Source organism: Sitophilus oryzae, unplaced genomic scaffold, assembly GCF_002938485.1.
Source record: "Sitophilus oryzae breed Bouriz unplaced genomic scaffold, Soryzae_2.0 scaffold_1145_pilon_pilon, whole genome shotgun sequence".
Taxonomy (NCBI): domain Eukaryota; kingdom Metazoa; phylum Arthropoda; class Insecta; order Coleoptera; family Curculionidae; genus Sitophilus; species Sitophilus oryzae.
Window position 1 is genome coordinate 59365 of NW_022145777.1, and position 12852 is coordinate 72216.

Genomic DNA, 12852 nt, shown 5'->3' on the forward strand with positions numbered 1-12852 from the left:
GTAAGTACCATATTGTTGTTGTAATAATTGACAATGAGAACACTAAAAAATGCTTTATTTTATAATATTATAAAACTATTACAAAAGAACTAAACTTATTATTGAAATTCAAATCCCGATACAGAGATATTATTCGATATGCTTGCTCGGTCGATTGTTGGAGCCGGACTAACTTGTGATGCTGTTTTGTTAAATAAGCGTCTTTTAAAATATAATCAAAAAACAACCGTCTCCGATAGACTCAAATAATCTGGCACTGTTGTTTTTCCAATGAGCAATATAAATGAAGCTTTATATTTAAAACACCCATTTATTAATTATTATTAATGCTGTTTTCCAACAATTGTGTATATGATTTTTTATTGTATCCTACTTAGCTCCTCATTCTTGTTCTATACTCAATAACTCACTTTTATCCTTTTATCTTCTTTGGCCATCTACCAACTCCCATCAGCCCTTGTCTATCAGCAACTTGAACTGCGTCTATAACCCATCATACCCCTGTTGTAGAGGGGACAGGGTATTTCCCATCCTCCTGACAACAGTTCTTGCTCCCAGGGTACACATCCTTCCACGGTTGGAGTTTGGATCTTTTGGATATAAACATATGCCCAATTGCCCAAGTAACTTACTTTTAAAGAGACTTCATCGGAAGAGAAAAAGTAGATCATATCCTATTATCCTAATAAATAAATAAATAAATAAATAAATGCCCTTATTGTCAAAAATTTTTTCAATTTGTAGACAAAGGTAAACTAAACAAACAAAGTAAACAAACAAGGTACACAAACAAACAAACAAAAGATAATACAAAACGTTATACAAATAATATTGTCACAGTAATATGGTAAAGACAGGAACACAGTTCAACCAAACCATACCTTGGGCGAAACTCGATTACCAATAATCAAGTTAACAACTCATTTACCATGTTAATAGGAAAATGTGAACCATAATTAAGTTAATCAATAAAGTTAATATGAGGTACACAGACTTCAATGCAAACGATCCTAAGTGTGCAGGCTGGTTATAAACGGTCTGTGATGAAGTTGTCGGCTTGATAACTAGTTGTCAACTTAACTGAACTAGAGAATTGACTTAAATATTTACAAAATTGTAAATAGATTTTTTCAGCTGAAATTATTTAAAAAATAAATAACAACAAAGAAAATTTCGATTATTCAGTCCGGTTTCTATTTAAATGAGAAGAAACATTAAAGAGCAGTGAACAGTTTGTATTACATAACATAATCAACAGTAAACAAAGAACTAGAAAAACAACGACTATGTATTAATTTTACACCTACTAGAAAATAGTGCCTTACTGTTATAAAAATAATTTCACTGTTCTGAAGAAAGGTCAAGATTGAAATGATTGTTCATCGAGTTTCAATGTTACTCAATAACTTTTATTACATGTGTATAAAATAGTTTATTGAGTTATTAGCGACATAAATATAATTTTGCTTGTGGTAATCTACAGCATTTTACAGTGCAATGAACAGTGCAATATAACTTACGGTAGAATTTACCGTAAACTGGAATTAAATCCGTCAAATTCATTTTGTTGGTGAATTTCATGAATCTCTTCTAAGTGTTCTTCCCTTAAGGTTTCTTTCGGCAGAATTTCATACTTCTAGACAAGATAGGAAGGAATTTTCATACAACGAACTTTTCGATAATTTTACTCTCTAAGAGGATGAATTTCCGAAATTTGCTTTGTCTAGCTAACAAACTAATGTCATTTAAAAGAATATTTGTTCTATAATAATAATAGCTCCCGTATATAGCGATCAACGTCTTGAGAGTAGCAAGGTACAGCTTGTCATTCTAGAGCCGTTCAGTATACAAGGAAGGTAATGTGGCTAGCACTACGCTTCAACCGTCTATTATTACCTCAGGATTGTGAATCCCAAGTACTCATTTAAGGCTGAGTCGGCCTAGGTACCCGAACTATTTTTATTTTAATAAAAATAGTCGGCTGATGAAATGCCGGGTGTAGGATTCGAACCCACAACCTTGAGATTGGTAGACGAGAGCCTGTACCTCTACGCCACCGGGGACCATTTGTTCTAATCTTTGCATAAAAAGATTAAGGAAGGAGATATCAAAAATATATGTACCTTTCATTTAAAAAAAGAATCATCAAAATTGGAGAAGCGGTAGCCGCGGGAAGGATAGGATAAAAAACTCTTTGAGCTTTTATATTTATAATTATTATAATAGATAGTCAATATAGTAGACAATAGCAATGACAATAGGAATTGAAAAACATAGAATTGTATCTTATATATATTATTCTTTATTTAGAAATAATTATTAATTTAAAATGAACAACATGTTAATAAAATTGTAAGCACTACAATGATCGTCGCGCCCACAATACACTCCAGATATGGTATCATTAAATTTTGATTTGTCATAAATTCAAAGAACCTATTCAAAAATCGTGCGCTTTTCTATAGATGTTTAATTGTTTTTTATTGCCCATTAACACTTCTGTATGGCGAATTAAGATGTCGCTGGTCGATAGGCTCTCGTATTTTAGAATCGAAGGTTATTTTGTAATAGGAAAGCTTACGTGACAACGGGGAAGTTGAAATTACATGCACAACAGTTTATTTGTACATATTTTGCCAAATAAGGCACATTGTTATTGACGTAGTAATTTATTTTTAAATACAATTATAAATGGCATTGCAAATATGGTAGGTGTGTACAAGCTAGGAGTTTACAGCAATTTGAAATATTTATACTTTCATGTATGTATTTTTATGTTTTATTATTCCAGGTAGTTAAAAACGATTGTTATAATTTTTAAAGAACTATATTCGATTGGGAGTATTATGGCTCAACTATGTAAAAATATGAATTTTTAAAGCTCCACTTCAAAAATTATTATAATGTACAGGGTGTTTCAAAGATTTACATTTGCATGTCTAAACTATAAGAACTATGAATATACAGGTTCGGCAAAGGTGCGTCTGACATCTGTAAGCCCTAGAATAAAAATTTGGGAATCCTTGTTTAAATGCAAACCTAAAAGTAAGTATATGTACTATGGTGTATTTCAGGGAAAATATTTTAACCATCTACAGGGTGGCTCAAAAAGTATTAGTAGTGAATTGGGAAGATTTTTTAAAAGGAACCCCTGCATATTATTGCATTTTTGGCTTCCTTTCAGACCATTTTACATTATCTTAAAAAATGTTTAAATATTTTTTGATAGTTTCAGAGATATTAATTAATAAATAAAAAATATATTTTTTTTCAACCATTCTTAAAAAAAATATTACAAATACAAGGACTGTCCTGAAATCAAAACTATATTAGGTATTTACTTTAGATGGTTTAGACTTACTTTGCTATAAATATCGTAATCTTAAAGCATACAGGGTGTTCAATGTACTACGCCAAATTTTTATAAAAGCATTTTTCTTCGTTTCTTTTTAAATCGAACACCCAAAAATACATTTTTTGTATTTAGGGTATTCCAACATTTTTAACGGTTTTGCAGATACTCCGGTATTATCTCATATGGCTCTTTCAACTGTAAATAGCTCAGTCAAATTAGACAAATCGGTGGAAAAAAATCCCACAGTTTTGAAAATGGTTTTAAATGATTCCTCTAGATTTGGGCTGATATGTGTTAAAAGTCCCCGAAGATAGTTGATGAGCTCGAGGAGAGGGGGGAGGGGTTAAGTGTCACTTTCATGACTTTTTAGCTTATATCTCGGAAAATTTGAAACCTACGAAAAAATACCTTATATAGAAAATTAAAGCTCAGAAAATTCTCTACAAAATTGGTTAAATGCATTTTTTTCATAATGCATGTAATAAGTGAAATAAGTTATAAATCAAATTAATTAATTACTAAAATATTAATTATTAAATTAAAAATAAAACGTAAAAATCTTTAAAAAATATATTGTTTCCTAATTTTACGTTAAGATTCATCTCATAAATCCATCACAATCTGGCAGCGCTGTCGCCATAGCTTAACACTCAAAGTTGATCACGTGCATCGGAAATTGTTTTGCGATTACTTTACTTGTTTTATATGTTTATTAATATATATAATTTTTATCGGTCACATTTTCTTTACAGTCATAATGCAACGTTTCGACCACCCCCACATCATCAAACTGATAGGCTTCTGTTCCGAAACGCCCGTCTGGATCGTCATGGAACTGGCCAAATTGGGCGAGCTTCGCGCCTACCTCCAGAACAACAAGCACCGACTGGACCTATCCGCGCTGCTCACCTACGCCTACCAACTGTCCACCGCGCTCAGCTATCTGGAATCGAAGAAATACGTTCACAGAGACATCGCGGCCAGGAATGTACTCGTTAGTTCGGATAAGTGCGTTAAATTGGCCGATTTCGGGCTATCGAGGTGGATGGGGGAAGACCAAAGTTACTATAAGGCCTCGAAAGGAAAGTTACCTATTAAGTGGATGAGTCCGGAGAGTATTAATTTTAGGAGGTTTACTACGGCGAGCGACGTGTGGATGTTTGGTAAGTAATTCCGGTTTGATTTGGGACAATTTCAAATAGACTACACACTATAATAGGAGAGCTAGCAACATCGGGAAAACAAGTATTTTAAGAAATCTGGCTCTTTAATATATCGTTTACTATGTTCTCTGGAACAGCATGCGGCCCGTCTGGTTGCCGGTAAACGTTGCGTTCCCTACTGCGCATTGAAAGAAGATCCTATATTTTTATTAGTCCTTTAAATTCTAGTATTGAATATAAACCGACCGAGTCTCCATAGCTCAGCGCGTAGAGGTCCGCCTATCAAGCGAGGAGTTAGAGTTCGAGACTAGGTCAGGGCAAAAACTTTTTTATTTTATTTTCGTTTATATTCTGATAGTAAAGTATTAAATAATTCTGATGATTAAAAAAAAACAAATATTTAATACTTTACTATCAGAATATAAACGAAAATAAAATAAAAAAGTTTTGAACCAATCTCGAACTCTGGAATCCTCAGTTCATATAGTCGGAAATTCTACGCGCTGCATATGAGACTTCATCGACATATTCAATACTAAACTAACGGACTAAATAAAAAATAAGGATCTTCTTCTATCAGTATGTGAATTTACAACAGGTATAGTATAGATGGGCCGCATATTCAAAAACATAGTAAAATATATGAAACCAACTTTCTTAAATACTTTCTCAACATTACTCAAATAAAACTTAAATTAAACTCTAGAGATGGCAATTGCTTTGAAAATGGACTCTTAGACTATAATCTTTCCAAAAAAGTTTTATGGGTATTTCGCTACCGGAAGAAAATCTACAAAATAAAATAGTTATTTTTTGTAAACACTGCTGCTTTAATTCAACGGAGACTAATTGTCAGCAGTGGCTTACTAAAGAAACAAATTTGCCTACCTGCGCAACTATTCGAGAACACTTTAGTCCAATAATATACCAAGAAAAAGACAGGAAAGTGCCATACTAAAAAATGGTTCCATCTATTGAGATGGTCTGAATTTAAATACGCTCATTTACATAATTTTATTTGAAACTATCATTTTAAATATGAAAACCATCTTAGAAGTTATTTTTTACACAATATTAACAAATCTAATGTAAAGCTTTACTATGTGTTGCGTAAAAAATAAAATTTAATTGTAAAATTTATACATGCAAAAAATAGAAGTCAAATATATGAACATCGTTTATTATAATAAAACAAGACCAACGTAATACACCCAGAGTTTTGTAAATGGAGTAAATATATATATAATAGGTACTTTAATGATGGAAAAAATAAAAGAGTTACATTATATTTTAGGGCCACAAACAAAAAGACATAGATAAATGAAACAAGTTTAGATTGGTAAACACTATTTGGTGCTAAATAAAACTTAAATTAAACTCACAAGATAGCAATAATTACTTTGAAAATGGACGCTATAAACACTTTTCGGAATTTTTTCAATGAGAGCGGTTTAGATTTTGAAAGATTTTATAATTTTTGAAGATTCTGACTTTGACAATAGATATGGACAAGAAAAAATTATTTCTGTTGTTGTTTGCGGTTGTTCCTAGCAACCGCTATAGCAGCGCCAGATCACGTTCAACAGTGGCGATCCAAAATTTTGACGGGCTTTCCAATCTAAACTTGTTTCATTTATTTATGCTCGTAATACAAAACTAAAGTGTCAAAACGAATGACAATGTCAGGAAATAAATAAATGAATGTGGCAATTTGATATTTTTACAGCAGAGCTATCACCTGAATCCCTATTGGGAAATTTAAATTCCAGTTAGTCAGTTCGGCGCCGAATATGTCCGAATATGTTAGCAACAATGAATTTAAAAATCGAGTCCTCGATTGCGTAACTAAAAGTTTAATTGATATCAAATATACATATTATTTTCAGGAGTATGTATGTGGGAAATCCTGATGCTCGGCGTGAAACCCTTCCAAGGCGTCAAGAACAACGACGTCATCGGAAAAATCGACAACGGCGAGCGTCTACCCCTGCCGGACAAGTGTCCTCCCCGTCTCTATTCCCTCATGTCCCAGTGCTGGGCGTACGAGCCTAGCAAGAGGCCCAGTTTCAAGGATATTAAGGAAATCCTCCAGGAAATACTGCTAGAGGAAAACCAGGCGCAGCAGGATACGTTACGGCGCGAGACTAGGAGGGTGGCGGCAATGTCGTGGGGTCCTATGGATGAGTCATGTCCGCCTCCTAAACCTACCAGACACCCGATGCAAGGTAGTTATCATATATACAGAACTAGATTTTTCCCGCTACATCGTCCGCATAAAATTCGAATGTTTTATACATTTGTTTTATGATTGGAACCCTAGATCATATACATATACTTACGTGGATAAGTAAATAACTATGGAAACTGTCGCAAACATATCAACGACTTCCATTTATCTTCTTTTTTTGCTGCACACGCGGTCTTTCTACTCTATCTATCCTTGTCAAGGACCTATCGTCCACACGCCAAATTTGAATATGTATTAATTTTAAAAATTTAATTTGTAAAATGTTTATATTTGAACAATAAATTGAATGTTTACTGTCAGAAAAATTAAATTATATAAAAAATACATTTAGCCAGGAACTTAAAATACATTTAACCAGAAAGTATGCATGTGGTTTTTGAAATCGTTTTGAAAACAGTTTTGGTATTGAAATCTCCATGAAAACAGGTATTTAAATCGTTTTGAGTCTCAAGGTCGATTCGCCTCTTTCTGGGATCGGATCGAGATCGAGATGTCGAAAATAGTACTAGGATCAGATTGAGACATGCGCAAAGCATGTCCGTTTTCTGTATTTTCTTTCGTACTAAAACTTACAGTGTATAAAACAAGTTTTCTCAGCATGCTATAGTTGAAATTCATTTAAATTTATTTTAAATCCAAAACAAAATAAAAATATGTAAACAAAACAACCATCAGCTAATAGCATGACCAAAGAATATACCTAGCTAGAAAAAGAATGGACTCTGCCATACTGAAAAATGGTCCTACAGAAGTGGCGCCATCTATTGTAGGGCTTGTTTTAAATGGATCGAAGCGCGGGCTTTTTAAATGAGCGTATTTGTTGAATTTTACTCTAAAATAATTAAATTTGATTATTAAATCTTATTTTTTACACAAATTCAACAATACAATAACAAGTATCGTTGTGATGTGTAAAAAATAAGATTTAAAAGTATAATTTATACAATTATTAAATAAAATTAAAGCCAAACATGTGAAATATTATTTATTATGTAAAGTTTTTATGTATAAGTCAAATATTTAAACGTCGTTTATTATAATAAAACAAGACCAACGTAATACGCCCAAAGTTTTGTAAATGGAGTAAATATAAATAGGTAAAATGATGGCAAAAATAAAAGACTTACATTATATTTTTAGGGCCACAAACAAAAGAAATTGTCTAATTAAAACACATATAACAAATTATAGTTTGAAAAACGTTTTGATAATAATTTATTTGATACTATTATGATTGGCGCTATGACAACGACAATATTTTTTGAAGGAATTTGACAATAATAATATGACAATGGCGTTGGAAACTATGGAAACTACAAAAATTCTGATTTAATAAAGCATGGCAATAAGTAGTATTTAACTTCGTAACCTAAAACTTACAGTGCACTACCACCAAGTGACTAGGGCATGCTAACTATTTTCATTTGAAATTTCCGTTTTAAACGGTGGAACCGCTTTGCAAATACTTTCCGCCCTGAGCATGACAATTAAAAATTGACATGCTATTAGTTGATTGACAAACAGATGAAACGTCAAATCTCAAAACGAATTCAAATCGATTTGAAAATTTCTCATGAAAATGGAGAATTGGTATTGGATTCAAATCAATTTCAATACTCATGAAAACGCAGTAAATGTATAATTTGTACTTTCTAAACCGTATAAAATTGTGATTATTTTAGAAATACGTGCAACTTTTAATGCGCACGGGCGCAAAGTAAGGTCCTCAAGAAAGACAAACCTGTTGAACGTTTTATGAGTGCAATAAAAAAGGTTTGAAAATGGCATGTCGTGATGTTGGAGACATATTTTTTAATGCTAAACTTATTGCGTTGATTTATCCACGTAAGTATATATGATCTAGGATTGGAACTTGCAAAAAACAGGCAAACAGGCATAATCATCTTATTCTAAACTTAAAAAATGAACAAAGAGTTTATTTTAATCTGAAAAAGCTTAGCCTAATCCTACTCGAATATCTGTTCGCGTATGTCTTACCAAAATTTCATACACCTAGAATAGATTTTAAAAAGCTTTTATAGAAAATGTCACCCCGTCAAACTATAAATTTCCGAAAATTGCTTCTTAGTGTTTAATTATGCCGCTTAAGAAATCTCTGTGCAGTTTTTTGCTAAAATTTTGAATTACTAGTATTTTGAGTATTGAGTTAATTAAGTATTAACCAATGGATTTTTTCTGGATTTTCTTTCTTGTAAATTTAATCTACTACCTATGTTGCCATGTTATTTTAACTAAAATTTTTAAAAAAATCCAAATTTTTTTTCAAAAAACTCCAAATTTAAAAAAAAAAGAAATTTGTGAAAAAAACTCAATCGTCTGGGGTCGAAATATACTACATAGCCCTAAAATATTTACGCTTATTTAAGACTCACCCTGTATAGATTATTTATGTTTAGTGTTGATATTGTTGCGGACCCGTACCGTGTGAACTCGGCCTTAGGCCCGGCCACTCGCCTATGACTCATACGCCCAGCGACGCCGACGTTCTAGAACGAATAAGAATTGTCGAGACAAATCTGGATTGTCTGTTGCACTCATATATAAGCAGACGCCTGAGGCCTGAGGAGGACAGAAAAACAACCGGTCGACGCGTACAGTTACATTCGCCGCGATAATTCAAAATAAATTCCTTTTAGATAAATTGTAAATAACTTATAAATAGTTCTTTAAGTTTTTTTAAACGTTATTGTTTTTGTTAATTAGTGGTAAATAAATTGTGTTTAAATAAATTGTGACTTTCTGTCCACACGGAACCGACGAAAAACGTAACAATATTTATGGAGATATATTATATTTTTTCTTGCATTCTCGCATTCTTTTACTAGTTGTCAAAAATAATTAGGATACTTCAATTTGACGTGTTTATATTAACAGTAGCGTATCTGATATCTATTTTTATTAGAAATGTGTATTTTTAGCAATTTTAAATTATTAATAACATTTATTAACAACATAAAACCAACTAATTATTGAGTCTACTTTACATTATATTTTTTCACATTAAATAAAATCAAAATGGCACTGATAAACCTGAATTTAAGTCAGCCATATTAATCTTCTACTGTGCAAAGTTTTTTGAGATGCTCCTTCCTGAATCTTTTTCTTCAAAGTTTTTTTGAAAGCTTCTTGAACATGCTGAATAATTTGTTATCTTCAAAAATATTTTTTTTCCAGCTTTGGACTCGTCGTCGCTGGCCTCCCTCGACATGTCCAATCCCGTCCCCCAGACCTACATTGTGGCGCAGAACCCCGAAGTGCTGGCGCACCTGATGAAGGAAGGAGAACGGAGAGGCGTCACCCCGGCAATAGCATACGGTACCAGCCTCGGTATTTAATACGGTAGCGGTAGATTTCGATAAAAAAGATGACATTCCCGAACCCGTCCTCAAAACCTGCCCCATCCCCATGCAGAACCTGCAAAAACTCGATCCGGAGGTTCCGGACGAACCCCCGAAATCAGCCGTCGTCGGTTCGGGAACCTTGGAACGCACGCCTTCGCGTACTAGTACAGACGGTTCCGCTTCTAAGATGGGTTCGTTGGAACGCCGGCACGCCGAGGCCACTACCTCTCCTAAACTTAACTCTCTCGAAAGGAACGCGCAAGGCGTGTATAACTCTCACACTAACCTAGAGAAAACCGGTATGTTTAGTCCGAAGTTAGGTTCATTAGAACGCAAACCGAAAAGCTCTTCCCCGAAGTTCGGTTCTTTGGAACGGTCTCAGGGTCACGTTTCGCGGAAAGATTCCTTGGAAAGGAACGCTGCGATTCGGGATATCGAGTCGCTCCCTAATTATCATCCCGATCCGGTCATTTACCACGTGGAGGACCATGTGAAGAGGTTCGAGGAGAGCATTTACGATTTCGGAGGGGCGAACGTGAAGAGCTGCGCACACAAGCAGCAGTTTTTCGTGAAGTCGACGCAGCACGTGGTGGAGCACAAGCCGCAGGTTTGCCCCGATAGCATGACAGATGGCTTGATTTTGATTTTTGGTTTTCGATTTTCGTTTGTTTCGCATGTTGTTGTTCGGCATGTAGAATGGTAATTTATTTAATGCGATTTTTTTATTTATTTTCACGTTTTTTAAACACTAGCAGAGTGGCCGTCAAAGAAATATCTAATGTAAAATGATTTTCGACAATATTTGATTTTTAGAAAGCTTCTTTTGAGTTTGTTTACTACCTGTCATAGATATCCGAATATTTAGACATGAGTTATAAATAACTATGGTAATCGCAAAACAATTTCCGATGCACGTGATCAACTTTGAGTGACAGGCGATGGCGACAGCACTGCCAGATTGTCATGGATTTATGAGATGAATCTTAATTTAAAATTGACAACATACAGGGTGCCGCACCTCATTCGTCTCGGTGGATTATACGAAAACGGAAAGATGTAGAAACAAAATATTTTATGGGTGTATGTGGGGAGACAATGTGCACAATTTAAAATTATTTTGAAATATACAGGATGTGCCCAAAAAAAGGTATTTATTATAAAGGTTAAATATATTTAAAATCTTTGGTTTTTGAGATATTTAAAAATATTTAAATTTTCATGCTACAGTAGAATAGATTTTTAACACCCTGTACATTACTTTTCAGAATAATAATTATTGTGCTGAGTTTAAAGGTAGAGAAATAAACTTTACAGAAAAATGTTATTGCTTTCTTAGGTTTATACAGGGGTATTAAAAATTGCTGATCTATTTTAAGAATTTATTTTACATAAAGACTTCGTTATTTCAAATACAACACCCTGTATTTTTTACTTAAATCGAAGCAGATTCAAATGCTCTTTTAAATTATATTAGGGTTTCCTATACCTATCTAGCTGAGATTTTGAATAAAGAGCAATTTTTTAATAAAATGGCAACCAAGAGGGCTAGTGTCGTCATGGCAAGTTTCTAGTGACAGTAGCTATTTTCAAAATCGAAATTAGTTTATGGACTTATTTAAATTTATACCAGTTTACTTTTATTTAATTTACCTACAGTAGTTTAATAAATAATATTTATTAAATATGTATTCATTATTCTATCAAGAAAAACGAAGAAATAGTTCTTTGATTTATTTTACGATGATTGTAGATTTGTAGATATATGGATTTTATATAAAAGAGCCGGCAAATTCATTTTCTTCGCAACTGCCTAATAGGTTTTTTTTATAAACCACACTACCAGCTCTGCGAAATAGGATAAGTACTTTTTCAAAAGAACGCTTATCAGGAAGATTCCTATTTGAATATCTTTGAGCATAAGCCCTTGATGCCAAGAAGCAAATTTCCTCACAAAATAAAATCACTTGTAACATATCTATTCGTTCCGCCAGCAGATAGGTACTGCTTTATTTTTCTTGATAAAATAATGAATACTTACTTATTAAACTATTGTAGGTAAATTTAAGTAAACTATTATAAATAATAATGTCTATAAACTAATGTCGAATTTGAAAATAGTTACTATCGGCACAGATTAGGTATCCTATAAGTATACAGATAAAAATCTTGTCCCTAATTCGTGGTACGAAAATTGTTTTTTATGACGATGTGCAAACGAGTCAAACATCCTGTGCGCAAAAAGAAACTCCCGTAAAATAACAATAAACAGCGTAATAGAGAGATATCGCTAAACCGAATAGCGTGCATGGACGTTAATAAGGCCAGGTGTTATTTCCTTTACGTGAGGTGGTGTTAACTCTCTTCATTTATAGTTATCGGATCGGAAAGAATTCTGATCGCGTCGCGTCCGTTATTTAAACTTAACCTAACTTTGAATTTAAAACTTTGAAAGTGTTTTGTTTACTAGGTATTTTAAAACTAAAGGGCTAAAGTGCTTATTTCCAGTGCTATATTGTTCAACGTCTGCCAGTGGATTTAGTAGTTAGCAACAAATTCTCTTAGAAGGGCTAAGTCGTCATCTGCTGTAAACCTAAGACTCTTTATAGGTTCTTTAGTATTGGAAGAGGTGGAATCCATATTTTGGGCCATATTTATTTAATTAAAACTAATCCCAGCTACTTAAATATCAAATTACCTAATAAAACTAAAGCAATAATTCAAAAC

General features: G+C 33.2%; 1 protein-coding gene across 1 annotated transcript in view; it reads left to right on the plus strand.

Annotated features, from left to right (window-relative positions):
- The window catches only part of LOC115886291 (focal adhesion kinase 1-like), a 61093-nt gene that overhangs the window by 24290 nt on the left and 23951 nt on the right, over window positions 1–12852 (plus strand). The window contains 3 exon segments of the mRNA XM_030905385.1: window positions 4108–4518; window positions 6405–6743; window positions 9962–10020. Of these exon segments, the coding sequence (XP_030761245.1) occupies window positions 4108–4518; window positions 6405–6743; window positions 9962–10020 (809 nt within the window).